This window comes from Falco naumanni, chromosome 2, assembly GCF_017639655.2.
Source record: "Falco naumanni isolate bFalNau1 chromosome 2, bFalNau1.pat, whole genome shotgun sequence".
NCBI classification, from domain to species: Eukaryota; Metazoa; Chordata; class Aves; order Falconiformes; family Falconidae; genus Falco; species Falco naumanni.
In genome coordinates, this window is record NC_054055.1 from 30,364,518 (window position 1) to 30,378,938 (window position 14,421).

The 14,421-nt window shown below is 41.1% G+C and overlaps 1 protein-coding gene across 3 annotated transcripts in view; it reads left to right on the plus strand.

The window, feature by feature from the left end:
• The first annotated feature begins 1 nt into the window (after position 1).
• The window catches only part of NEK5 (NIMA related kinase 5), a 30,655-nt gene continuing 16,235 nt past the window's right edge, over positions 2 to 14,421 (plus strand). The window contains exons 1-10 of one of the 3 annotated variants that reach the window (XM_040584035.1): positions 2 to 128; positions 2,765 to 2,905; positions 4,693 to 4,789; positions 5,830 to 5,927; positions 7,871 to 7,954; positions 8,062 to 8,132; positions 10,334 to 10,420; positions 11,512 to 11,566; positions 13,034 to 13,234; positions 13,330 to 13,402. In XM_040584035.1, the coding sequence (XP_040439969.1) occupies positions 2,789 to 2,905; positions 4,693 to 4,789; positions 5,830 to 5,927; positions 7,871 to 7,954; positions 8,062 to 8,132; positions 10,334 to 10,420; positions 11,512 to 11,566; positions 13,034 to 13,234; positions 13,330 to 13,402 (883 nt within the window). In that variant the 5' untranslated portion in view covers positions 2 to 128; positions 2,765 to 2,788. Of the gene's footprint in view, positions 129 to 1,403; positions 1,525 to 2,764; positions 2,906 to 4,692; positions 4,790 to 5,829; positions 5,928 to 7,870; positions 7,955 to 8,061; positions 8,133 to 10,333; positions 10,421 to 11,511; positions 11,567 to 13,033; positions 13,235 to 13,329; positions 13,403 to 14,421 lie in introns of those variants that run through there. The other 2 variants (XM_040584037.1, XM_040584036.1) reach the window with 2 other exon arrangements.

Here is a 14,421-nt window from a genome sequence, read left to right on the forward strand (position 1 = left end):
CTGCGGTCAGTTCATCACATGTTGTCTCTGCCACTCCTTCTTCCTCAGAGGAGAACTCCTCACACTCTTCCCCTGCTCCAGAGTGGGGTCCCTCCCACGGAAGACAGTCTTCTGTGAATTTCTCCAGCGTGGGTCCTTCCCACGGGCTGCAGTCCTCACATCCTGCCCCAGCCGGGTCCCCCCACGGGCGCCGTCCTTCAGGCACAGCCGGCTCCAGCCCGGGTCCCCCCGGGGCCCCCAGCCCCGCCAGCAAACCTGCCCCAGCCCGGGCTCCTCTCCCCGCGGGGCCACAGGCCCTGCCAGGAGCTGCTCCGGCGTGGGCTGCCCACGGGTCACAGCCTCCCTCGGGCACCCGCCTGCTCCACCATGGACCTCCACAGGCTGCAGGGGCACAGGCTGCCTCACCGTGGTCTTCAGCATGGGCTGCAGGGGAATCTGCTCCAGCGCCTGGAGCACCTCCTGCCCCTCCTGCACTGACCTGTGGGGGGGTGTCTGCAGGGCTGTTTCTTTCATGTATTCTCACTCCTCTCTTTGGCCTCAGTTGCAGTTTTCCCCTTCTTCTTAATACGCTATCCCAGAGGGGCTACCACCATCGCTGATGGGCTCGGCCTTGGCCAGCGGTGGGTCCATCTCGGAACCGGCTGGCACTGGCTCTGTGGGACAAGGGAGAAGCTTCTGGCATCTTCTCACAGAAGCTGCCCTGTAGCCCCCGCCGCCTCGCCATGCAAACCCGATATGTACATAGTAGGAATAACTGATCTTGTCTGAAGGGCATATTACGGAAAACATTTAGCTATGCTACATATCTGAGCCTTGAGATCATGCAATTATAAATCCTGTGAAAACTCTTTGAGGCTGAGCTGTTACCTTAATGACTTCAGTCGAGATTTTTATATATGCCATTGCATGTGTGGAAGGAGGCTAATTGTTGGTAAATAAGGATGACTTTTCCAATTTTGATGAGGAGACACAGTCCTGCTGCAGAAAGCATTATTGGCCGTGTGGGGTTTGTGCTCTGTGCTGGCTGCTGCATACTGGATAGTTTCTCGAGAGAAGCACAGCAGGGGAGAGCAGAAACACTCTCAGCAGAGTTCTGGGGAAGCTGTTCCAGTCTGTGTCCACGTAATAGATACTGTTAGAGAATAACACACCAGCAAAGCTGTAGGAGATCTGTGGATCTGGTACGGCGACCTTTCACAGCGCACCTGCCGCGCTGCCCGTGGGCGGGTACGTGACTCCGCCGCGGGTGCCAGACCTTGCGGCAGCCGAGATCTTCCTTCGGGCCGCCCCAACCCCGTTACAGCCGCTCGTCGCGGGGGGAAGGCGCGGTCTGGCTGAGGGGACTAATGCTCCCGCTGCTCCCGGCGGGGCCCCACCGCCCCGGGGCTGGCCGCGGGCGCTGCCGCCACACCTCCGCCGCGGGGGCTCCTCCTCCTCTGGCCCTCGGCGGCTCCGGAGCGGCGGAGCGCTCGCAGGTACCGCGTCCCCCGGCGGCGGGCCGGGCCGCAGTCGCGGGAGGCCCCGGTAAGGGCTGCCCGCCCGGCGCCATGGCGACGGCGGCACGGCCGGGGAGAGGAGGGCGGCGGGGAGCCACCCCCAGCGCGGCCAGCGGAGGGGCACCCGGGCCGCCAGAGGCGCCTGCCCCAGCGCCCGGGCGGGAGGCTGCGGACCGCCACGCGTGGCTCTGTGTCGGCCCTGCTGCGAGGTGGTCCCCCGCGGCGTGTGGTGGCCGTCGAGCCCCGCCGCCCTGCCCGAGGCCTGGCCCTGCCGGCCGCGCCTCCCCGGCGCCCCGCTTCCATCGGGGTGCCCGCAGGGGCAAGGCCCAGGGCGGTGAGGGGCCTGGCGGTGCCGCGGGCCGAGGGCAGCCGGGGGTGCGGGGGCAGCGCACCCCCGTCCCGGGGCAGCCCCTCACGCCTGTGCGAGCCCGGCCGCCCGGTGTGGCACCTTCCCGGTAGCGGCTGCGAGCAGCAGCTGGCGCTGCCCCGAGCGCCCGAACCGTGAGTGCCTGGGGGTCACCCAGCGCCTCGGGAGCTGCCAGCACCGAGCCCCCCCCCCCCGGCTCCCGGGGCAGCTACACGGCTTGCCTGGCCTGCCTGGGGGGAAAGCCTGGCAGTAACTTAGCGAATCTCCCTTCCTACAGCTCAGGCCAACGAATAAGAACAGGTTTATACCGGCTGCTCATATTTATGTGTGCAAGGTTGCTTATGGATACGCTGCAAGTACCCGGTGACATTACCGTTTCTGCCAGGGGCTTCCAGACGGCTGCTGATGCCCGACGGCTCTTGGCAGTGGGCTCCCGCAAAATGCAGCGGCTTTCCATTTTGCTGCCAACATTAGGTCACGTTAGTTGAAACTAAATCAACATGAAATAGATTATAATTTTATTTTTTTCCATTAAAAGAACAATTCTGCAGTATTGTTAACTTCAGGAAACAATGAGCCAGACTTTGCAAAATCATATCATGGTCTTACATAGCACTTTCTACTGTTTTAACCTCATGGTGTGCTAAGACTAAGCTTCACACTTTATGACACACTCATAAACTTGCTGCTTGTTCAAAGTGTAGATCAGCAATAAATTGCAGACTTCCAGGAGGTGGCATTTTCAGGAATAATCAACATCAGAAATAAAAACGTGATAAAAGGTAACAAAAATGTGACGAAAATGACAGTCTTAAAAGGTAGTGTCCGTTTCAGTAGTGCAAACTCAGATGTTACAGCATTGACTACATGCAATATTCATTTGGGGACCTTTTTGTTTTAGCCACTGCTTTAAGACGAAGACACCATGGATAAATATGAAATCATTAAAAAAATTGGAGAAGGATCTTTTGGCAAAATATTCCTGGCAAAGGGAAAACTGGATAATGAGCAGTGTGTTATCAAAGAGGTCGACTTAACTAAGGTAAACCAGCAAAACCTGGATGGTAATGGTAGCTATTTACCTGACTGTGCTACTTGCATTTAGCTAGGGTATGAACTTGGGTTATGTTTTGTCTCCTTTAGAGTTCCATCTTGATTATATAGAGTTAAACTTTCCAAAGACTGTATGCTTTGCTAATTTAGTGATTTTGCAATCATAGACAAAACAGGTATTTTGACATTAAGTCTTTACTTTTTACTGCATTTTTGTTCTTTTCAAAACTTCTCTCTACTTAAAATGTGTGACACTACCTAATTCAAATTTTATAGCAGATGATTCAACTACGATGAAACTTTTGCCGCTGAAATAACAGATCACAATTTTGTCATACATTTCCTTAAGCTTTTTCATTTCCTTTTTTTCCCTCTCATCCATATTTTCAGACATGAGTAATTCACAATGGAGTCTTTTCAGTTCTCCCTTCTGTTTATGGCAGTTGGATTCATCTCATCTAATTTTAAATTTCCATTCTGTTGCTGTCAGCATCTGAGCTGTTTGGCTAGACTTGCTTTCTGGGAGAACAAGAGAAATACGTATTTTTAGGAAGCTGTTGATCATGTGTATTTTAGACTTCTGTTTTAGAATGAGCTGAATCGGCCCACAAAAGTGCTCTTTGTTGAGTACAGAGGCAGGTTCGGGTCACTAGCTCTGGTATTAGAGGAATACCATTCCTATATCTAGTTCCAGAACGCCAGGCAATTAAACTCCCTGTGATTTCAATAAAGGGATTTCAACGGTCAATTTCAGTGAGTGCCTGCATGCTTTTGACAGGTCCTTTGCTATTCTGGGCCACACTAGTGAATTTCTAATATATTAGAAAATTATAATAAATTTGAATGATTTTTTATACAACTGTTCTAGAAAGAGCTGTATAACTTCCAGTTGCAAACCCAGAAAAATTGATATGCTGGTAATGACAGCTAAATTAAAAAAATAATTTATCTTTATGCTCATAACCAATAAAAATGATGCATTTCTAATCTTAGATTTTGATGTATGCAAAATAGAAAAATGGAAGTTAATAAAATATTGTTGTGGATCCCACTCATTCAAAAACCAGAAGCTGGATACAGAAAATTACTACCTTGAAGTCATAAGAATTATTTTATATGGTAAAGTGTGTTTCATTCATTTTCTGACTTCTGAATCTTTGAGGATTACATTTCAAAGTTATTTTGTAAGAGTGAGGGTAAGAAACTTTCTATAAATACAAGAGAATGTTCTAATGGATGGGTACTTAGAGACATGAATTTTTTAGAAGTAATGTCGATGAAAGTGTGATCACAATGAACCAAATAGAAGTTTTCCATTTAATGTAACAGGGCAAAGAGTTTGTCCGAAAAGTTGCAAGAACTAACAACACTGTAAAATGAAGGACTTTTTTTCTTTTTGCTTCATTCTTTTGAGATCACCTATATTAGGAATAAAGAATCATCTAGACCCTTATTTTTTTAATACTTAAGGGAAGTCTAACTTTAGAGTTTAACTATTCATCAGGTAGCTTAGCAATAGCATTTGTGTAAAAAGTTTAAAGGTGTACATTTGCCTGTTTGTAGAATATCATAAGTTGTTCTAACTTTGGTAATATTCTGATATATTTCCAAGCAAGCACTGCAAATCGCTATTTTACATCTTATTTTATAATATTTCTGCATCCCCTTGGTACACAGTCTTTTTGTATTTGTGGGACTGGTTTGAAAACAATGTAACTATTTTGTAAAAGAGTTAAATATGTTATTGCTAGCATATAGTTACTTCATTCCTTGTAGATGCCTGTGAAAGAAAAAGAAGCCTCTGAGAAAGAAGTTATTCTTCTGGCCAAGATGAAGCATGCAAATATTGTAACCTTCTATGCTTCTTTGCAAGGTTTACTTTTAAACATTTTTCTTTTATTTGTGATTATAGGCAGCCAAACTTACCTTGTTAATATTGTCCAACATTAAGCCTGTCCCCAGCCCCTTACTCACCAGTGGGAACATGTCCCAGTTCCTCAAAATGAACGTAAGGAATCAAATTCAGTCATCACTTGCCCTCTCCATACGTGTGGGCGGGACCTAAGGTATTGTGGCATGAATGCTAGATCCTGGCGTGTCTGCATTGCTTAAGTTGGACTTTAGTCTTGATCTTCAATAGAAGTCCAGAGTTTAATGAGACTTTTCTAGGAGGTTCAATGGAAGAAGAGAGCTTTTGAGTATAGCAAGAAACAGGCCCTGTTGGTCTTTTGTTGTGAGCCATGTTTTGAGGTATCACTCAAGGATACAGAATTCTTCAGGACTGAAAGAGAGAGAAGGAAGTCAGTTCTCCATAAAGCTAAATCCCAATATTTATTTTTCCTGCTGACATCTGTCATAAGCAATGCCTTATGTAATGAATGCTATAGTTACAGCTTGTGTTCAAATTGTTTTCTGTGATCAGGACTGTAAATGTTTTAAGGGACACATAAATCTGGTAGTCTTCTGGACCCCAGAGAGGTAACAATAGGGTGAGTTTCCATACTAAGTGGCCCCTGCTGTTTATTTCTGCTGTTTGGACGCTGTCTCCTTTTAACCTTTTCCCTAAGCCTAACTGTATATTTGGTAATTATTGGGGAACAACCTCAGCTGTGATGCATTCTACTAAGCACTGCCTGTAAGAACATTTGTCTTTCTATCAGTGTGGTCTTTTGAGGATTTTCTCATGTATTTAAGATTTTTGTGAATCTCCATTTAAATATATTTTCACATCTTAGTTTTGCATCAGGTTTCACTGGAAGTGTCCATTTTTTCTTGATTACTCTTTGAAATGGAGGCATAGGTAGAGGTTTAACTACTCCCTTTTGAAAGAAGGACTGTATAGAATAAACAGAATTTATTGCTGTATTAACGAGTAATAAAGGAATAAAGGAAAAATTATACTTTTCCTTTCAGAAAAGAACAAGCTATATATTGTGATGGAATACTGTGATGGTGGAGACTTAATGAAGCGGATAAATATGCAGCATGGAGTGCTCTTTGATGAGGACCAGGTGAAAGAAGATATATTTAGAGGAAAGAACGTATCATGTAAAACATATGGTTTGAATTGTCCGGTACTAGCTACTGTTTCTTTTCTGGCCTATTAAAATTATTGAATGTTTTAAAGAAACTTCGGTAATTTTAATGGGAGTTTAGAGTTTGCGTTTCACACTGCTGTGAGACCTTAAATTAATTCATTAGCAGTATTTTGATGTCGTTTTTATCCACCCTCCCTCCCACTGCTGCTTCCATTGTGGATGTACTTTTTCTTCGTATTAGTAGTACACCTACTAAGCCATACTTTCTTTTAAATGATATTTTAGAATTATTGGGTGATATATTACATATAAATTCTTCATTTTATGCTATTTGCATCATGACATATCCTGCTTTATATTGAAATCAGTGGTAAATCTCTCATTCTTTTCATTTGGGTCAAGATTTCTCTGATGCCATTTAAATAGTTAAACCAGCACAGAGAAACAAGCCCATACATCTGATTGCATTTGAACCATCTTCACTTACATTTTATTTTGTAAATAGGTAAGATAAGTACTGCAATTCACAGAAACAGAATTTCCCACTATTCCTTACTTACTCATCTTTTTTTACTAACTCTTAAGCTTTCTGAAGGAAATTTTCTCTTACATATTGGACTTAGTGTAATGAGCTCTGAGGTTATTTAATCCTGCATAGTCTTCTACTTTTGCATGTACAATGAAAATTTACCTACAAACTAGACAGGTAGTATCAAACCTGTTAGTGGAAATATACTCTAGAGCATAAGAGTGGGGGAAAAAAGAAGCGTTGTGACTTTTTTGTTTGTTTGTTTTAGTAAAAGAAGAACTCCTTAGTGTAGAAGTTAGTTGGAAGTGAATTACTGGTTCAATAATAATGAATTTTAAGATCCTATTGGGAGCCATACTAGAGGTGGAGATAACATGAGAGCAAATAGAGGACAAAACCACATATCATGAAAACACAAAAGAGAGAACTGACATACAAAACCCCTTGACAATGAGACAGAATAATACATATCCAAAGAAATTGAAAGGAAGTACAGACAGAAGAATGGATTACAGAACATGTAAATATATAAATATATATAGAACATATAAAGATACATCTGCCAGTCAAGAAAGGAAAGAAAATCGCCCAGTGTAACATCATGTTACAATATCTATATTTTCAAATGTATGCCTAAGAAAGTATCATTTATGGCATCAGCCCTATTCAGGAAATCATCTGCTTAATGTGAAGCATTAACTAAGTAGAAGATTATTACTTGAATCACAGTCTTTCATGGCCATCAGTTTTCCTAAATAGAGAAGCATGTAAACACATTGTATTTTTGTTTCTGAATTGAGTCCAAAAGTCCTTATTCAATAAAACACATGTATAGTTGAAGTTAAATATATGCTTAAGAGCTGTACTGGGTCAAGGATAAACCCGTGTGCTTACTTATTATGCAGTTTTTTTCATACCTGCATTTCACCACATTTCAGTCCTTCACTCTTTTTTTCTGTTTTTTTCTGGACCACATTCAGTATGAGTACTAATATTATACCTGGGTGGTTTGACTTCCACCACTGAGGATTAAGAAGCACCTCCCAGTTCTGTCTCAGTTGTTATCTGAACTCACTCATTTCTAAATAAAGGTCTAGTATTCTTAGTGTCCTTTGATGTGATTCTTCAGTCCCTGTTCAAGTACTTGTCCTGTCACAGTCAGTGAAAACTTAATGGGGATAAGGGAAGTAGAGCCAGTATCTGTTTTCATTTAGTTTTGTGATAGCACTAAAAAAGGAAAGGAAAAGTCTATGACATTAATTTTAAAAGTATTAATTTTTACATTTTACATTGCATATGCTCTACATATTTTAGATTTTGTTGTTGTAATTGGACATTAGAGTCACACGAATTTATAGGTATCTGTTCCCTTTAACTTTCACTGCAGATTCTGAGTTGGTTTGTGCAGATCTCCTTGGGCTTGAAGCATATTCATGACCAGAAGATTTTACACAGAGATGTAAAAGCAGAGGTAGTAAAATTAGTATCAGAAAGGGGGTGATTTTGTCTTGTAAAAAAGATGCTTAAGAAGCTCTGCCATGTTTTCTTTTCACATACAAGTTTTGCTTTTATTTGCAGAACATTTTTCTTAGCAATAATGGAAAGGTAGCAAAACTCGGGGACTTTGGCATAGCAAGACAGTTGAACAGGTAAGCACCTTTTTTAATTAGTCTGTGACCTACACCAAATAGGACTGTTTATGAATATTCAAAATGCAACCTGAACCTGCACAACTGCTTGTGGATTGTGTTTGTTCAGGAGGTTGGGATACAAAGTTTCTGACACTACGTTTTTTTCTGTTACCCTAGAACATGCCATTCTGCATGAAACCACAGTCATATCTAGCATAGTAACAGGACTTCTGTGAGGTACACGAATGAGGTAGGGTGGGGAAGCCCCGGGCTTTCCCTGTTGTCTGTGGAACTCACTTAAAGAGATTCTGGAGGCACAGCTCCTGTTCTTGCAGCCATTGATAATCATTTCTAGCACCTCATAGAAAAGAAAGTGAAGAGCACTACAAGCTTTGGAAAGAGTGTAAGAAGAGCTTGTACATATTTTCTTTGTATGTCCTCCAAGACTGTGCCTATATTAATTTTTTTAAAAGGGCCAGAACTGACTCTCTGGGCCTGAGAGTGAGTGGCATGGGACAGCATGGCATGCATCCATACAGCCAAAATGTGTTCTCCCAAAGAGGGTGGCCTTATCTTTACTGACTTTGGGGGCAAGGTTGGCCTGTCTTGCATAGTGGCTAGATGTTGTCTAGGAAGAATGCTTTTTGGTGTGGCCAAAACATGCCAGAGGGCATGCTGACAATGGGACAGTTCTTGAATTTGATCTGGTTTTCAGGTGCTTGATTATCTTTGACCTTGGCAGGATATTGTGGCAAAGAAGGTCCACCATTTAGGTTTTCTGTGGAAAGGTAATTTCCTCTGCAGACTCTCCTTTAGCATCAGTCCTTCTCAGTTGCTTTGTACTCCATGTGCTGCAAGTCACTTGTTAAAACTTTTTCTATCCCTAAATTAGGTCAGTGTAAGTTTAACCACATTTCTGTCTACACAGCATCAGTAAAGAGAACAGATAACTTTAACCAACATAGGCGATTTTCTCCAGATGTACCTGACTGTGTACGTGTATTAGGTACACAGGTGGTTTTGGATATCTGCTGCACCATGGACCTCCACGGGCTGCAGGGGGACAGCCTGCCTCACTGTGCTCTTCACCACGGGGTGCAGGGGAATCTGCTCTGGCACCTGGAGCACCTCCTGTCCTCCTTCTGCACTGACCTGGGTGTCTGCAGGGCTGTTTCTCTCACATATTCTCACTCCTCTGTTCTGGCTGCAGCTTCTATTGTGCAGTTTTTTCCCCCTCTTCTTAAATATGCTATCCCAGAGATGCTACCACCATCACTGACAGGCTTAGCCTTGGCTAAGTGGTGGATCTGTCTTGGAGCCAGCTGGCATCAGCTCTATGGGACATGGGGGAGGAGGCTTCTAGCAGCTTCTCAAAGAAGCCACTCCTGTAGCCCCCCTGCTACCAAAACCTTGCCACGCAAACCCAAAAAGTTTCTTAGACTGTCTTTTCCTCCTCCTCCGGGGTATAAAAAGGCATTTTCATTGCAGTTCTCCAATATGTAAGATAGTGTCCAATACTTTTACTTGCAGTGTCTGTGGCATCTCTGGTGCTCAGACTTCACACACTCTGTAAAAAGTGTAACTTACAACTTTATTGACATCTAGTATAGAGTGAGAAGAATCACACTCTGTGAGTACCTGTTTCTCTCCACTGACTTCCCAGTGACTCTTGATTACATCCACAGAGTAGATACCTGAAAGCAAGTGAAATTAATCCAACTGGTGTTACTTGGTTACACCTTTACAAGTTCCAGAGATGGAACTGGAATTCATTTACTCCTCATTTAGTTTCTGAACAGTACGTCTTCCTTCCACAGTTTCTGACTTGTGTGACTGACTACCACCTCCCATATTCTTACTTCAGCGAGTATGTCGGAGACTTCTAATATTTTGCAGTGTCTTTGACAGCTTTCAGAATTCTGTGTTAATGATAAACATTCCTTGAAAATGTTGATTACAGTGCTGGTGAAAAGTAGGGAAAAGGGAATTCTGTGCTTTCTGTTTAAGTGCAGACACTCTCCACTATTAGAACAGTTAGTCATTTTTACACAGAACTGGGAAATACTTAAGTAGTTCTTGGGGTGTTCCATTATTCAACTATTTGGAGAACAGAAATAATGTCCTCTGTGGGCTTTTCACCTGGAGTAGAGAAGCCTCTTGTTCAATTGTGTGTAAACTTTTTCAGTGTGTAAGCCATTTTTTTCATTGTGTTTCATTAGCACTATGGAGTTTGCCCATACCTGTGTAGGGACCCCCTATTATCTGTCACCTGAGATCTGTGAAAATCAGCCATATAACAATAAAACGTAAGTCTCTGTCTTTTCTTCATACGCTTGTGCATGAGGGCATGCAGGCATAAGAGAACTTATATTAGTGATATCGTGGTTTAAATCAGTATTTCTCCAGGGCACCAGGAATTTCACATGTCACCCTTTGTGAAGTTTTGTGTTATTGTGTACATTAATTAGGTGTATCAATTGTACACAACAACTATGTTAAACTGTACAAGTCAGTTGAATTTTGACTTAGTGTCCAGAATATAGCAATCATTAATTTGTTGCAATTCATTTACAGGCTTAACATAATTATATATTTTTTAATAAAATTATTGTACTTTAAAGTTTAATGTCATTCTCTTTTAATACTCCTTGTTAGTAGTGGCATGAAATGTAAAATAGATTTTTTTCCCCCTTTGCTTTCTCTGGCTCTCCATCAAATGCTAAATTTTTCTCTTGTTTCCGACATGTAACAACAAATGCAAGTATGTGTCTTTTCAGTTCCAAGTTTATTAATTTTTTATATACTCATTTGTGATTTATAAAAATACACTGAAATTAATGCTACTAGATTGGCAATTCTGTAACTTTGCAGTAGCCACCTGCAGGAAAGACAAATAGGTCTGAGAATTTTAAAGGCTCACTCAGGTTTAACACAAAATACTAGATGAGAAGCACTGAAAAGTTGAGCGGGCTAGACCCCCTTTATGTGGGAAATGTGATCAATACCAAATGTTCTGGAGCCCAGACTAGCATCTCAGCTCTAAGGTTCTATTCACACAAGTTTACTCCCTTATTGTCTTCTCAACAATCAAGTTAGCCAGAGACAGCTTTGCCCTTCATCCTGCTAGGAATAGTAAGTAGACATTCTTTAAGTTATGTGCCTTTTCCAATTATAATTATAGTACCTAGTTAGGTATCATACAGACATTGGTACCAGAACAAAAAAGAAATTTCTAGTTGTTCTTTTCAGTGCATCTTAAAGAAAATTAAAAGTTGCACCAATGGTGATCTGTAATGGACTAATGTTCATAAATATGAGAGCTGAGAAGAGGTACTGACTATATGTATGACAATATTGCAGTCTTTTCCATGAAACTTAAATGACTTTTTATTCACAGAGATATTTGGTCTCTTGGCTGTGTTCTTTATGAGCTATGTGCGCTAAAGCATCCTGTAAGTACCACAGAATCAGATCATTATCATATTATTGAAAAAGGTAGCGGACAGCTGGGAAAAACTGTAGTAATAATAGCATTCATAGTCAGCTGATAGAATTATTTTCAGCTCATTTATTGATATAAAAGAATGACTGCTGGTGTTATTTTTTTATATTGTGTCTGTTGTGTATATATTAAGGTACAATTTATTACGTTGTATTTCTGCAACGTGTGTGTGTGTATATACACACACTGAACATATATTTATTCTTTAGTAAGTACTAAACTTTTTCAAAAAGCAAATGAACAATGAAATGAATTAAAGCCAAATTTCAAGATTAGGGTCTAGTCATATAATTTTACTCGTTTCTATTTGAAAATACCAATCTATGCTTTCTAAAGAATTTGAAACCCACATCTCCCCAGAAAGCAGTTTGACATTCCTCAGAAGCATTTTCCTAAAGGTTTGCACATTCATGTAAGAAAATAACAGATTGATAGCATCTTCAGGAAGCTGTGCTGTTCTCAGCCTGATGTGAGCCTCAGATAATCCTCAGCCTGTGAGTATTATGTGGAGGAGGGAACACAGCAGAGACTAATCCCAGCAACAGGAAAAGGATCAGGTTCCTGGGCTCAGCAGAAGCTGACCTTTTGCTAAGCTTGGATGTGGGAGATGGCAGAGCAGCTCTGATAGGGAGAGCAATTGGGCTGAGCTGTGAGCAAAGGGATATTGCTGAGGAAAATTTCAGATTTCACAAAGTGAGAAAACATTAATATTAATTCTTATGCATATTATATGTTTTATTCTGTATTGCTGCCCATTTTTTAATTTGAAGGCAGGGACCAGATGCTGATGTAGACAGGAAATGCAAGTGAAGCTAAGGCAAATTTCAAAACAGCCATGTAAATAAAATGGTAATTTTAGAAAGAACTTGCTTTCAAAAATATTTTTGCCTGTCTAAGGCCCTAAAAAACTGTATTTATGTTGACCTGTTAAGAGATCTGCTGAACTGAGAAAGCTGATTTACCTGAGTGGCTTTAGTTGTTAAAAATTAAGATTGTACCTTGGTGCCTGAGAGAACACAGAACACAGAGGCTAAGCTGAGTGGAGTGAAGTTTTGAAGGTGAACGCTGTGAAGACAGTACGCATGCAGGTCTCTGTTGAACAGCTTTTGGCAAAATAAATCATGTTTCATTCTGGAGAAATTGCTTCTGTTTTACTATATGAGAGCAGAGTATGAATAAAAGTCTTCCAGGTACAAAAGCTGTCAGACCTCCTAAGCTGTGCATCTGAAACAAGTAACCAGCAAATACAGTCAGAGAGAGTGGTTGTATTAATTTTCCACAGCAAACTATGGTTAGCAAGGAGGGATTTGTATAGCACAGGGCTTCTGTCAGCAAGTACTTTTTTCAAGTGGGGGCATCTAGTCCGTCATTTCCAACCAGCAGTACTTACTATCCCCTTTTTACTGTTTTCATTAAGTTTGAAGGCCATAGTTTGCACCAGCTGGTGTTGAAGATTTGCAGAGGATGTTTTCACCCAGTGTCTCCCAGCTATTCATATGATCTGAGGATATTAATTTCCCAGTTGTTTAAAATATCTCCAAGAGATCGACCATCTATCAATTCTATTCTAAGGAAGCCCTTCTTGCAGAAGCTTGTTCTCAGGTATTTGCCCCCTGAGGTAAGTGCCTGTACTGCTGCTTGCTGAGAGAAAAATACATATCAAAGTAGTATAAACAGTTCTGTCAGGCACCTTTTTTCTTACACATGACACAGGAAGAACTTGGTCACACTGTGATACATAGAAAAAGACCTTCAGCATCACAGTTTGGGGCCAAGCTGATACAAGGTAATGTTAATAATATTATTTAACATTAGTTCTACACTAACATTTGTTAGTTGTTATATATGTGATGGCGTAACTTTCTCCAGCAGTCTTTATTGCACATTTGGATACAAGAGTTTTGCACAAAATTAAAAAGAAAAAGAGGAGAGAACTGCAACAGCAGAAACATTCACCCCAGGCAGTGCATCACTGTCCTGTTTAGGAAAAGACAACTTTAAGTCTAGCTCATTAGTAACATTCAGCTAGAAAAGCTGCCACAAGAAAGTGCTGAAACATTAGTCTTAATTCTTTTAAGAATGGAATTTACAAAACCGAGAGGCTTTGGTCTAGATGCAGTTCAGGTCCATCACATGAAAAACAATCCTTACTTAATTTTTCCAAGCTATGTGCAAAAATCTTGCAAAATGTGCTCCATGGTATTTTAAAAAATAATAAAAATGTATTTTACAAAATATTATAAGTTAGATTCAGTTGTGAGAGACAATGAAATCTGTGGGGATTTAGTGCTCATTGATAGATCAGATTACATATGCACATTCTTAGAAAACATGAACGAGACTAAATGGTATCTCTGTATGAAATGCTGAACATGTTTCTATCAGCATAACTTTTTCCTAATTCTATATTATTTAGTATATCATAATTATGCCTTAAATTTATCTTTGGAAGTATTAAAGTAGTTTAAACAGATTTGTGAAAATAAACATATGTAGTTACTTAACTGCATTATGAACATTTTTTTTTCCTCAAGAAAAGTTCTTTGTGGTGTAAGAACCCATGTTATTTTGGAAGTTACTTCCAGTGAGATTACCTGCCTTCAGGACTCATGCAATTTGGACAGAGGCACCTGAACACCGTATCGCTTAAGCATTTAAAATATATCTATGGTCATATACTCATAATTTTCATATATTTTATCTCCCAGACATGATAGTCTCACAGTCATTACTCAGGAAATATTTAAAACTCACTTAGAAACTACTTAGTCCTAGCAAGGACATTACTATTGGTTATTGCAGCTA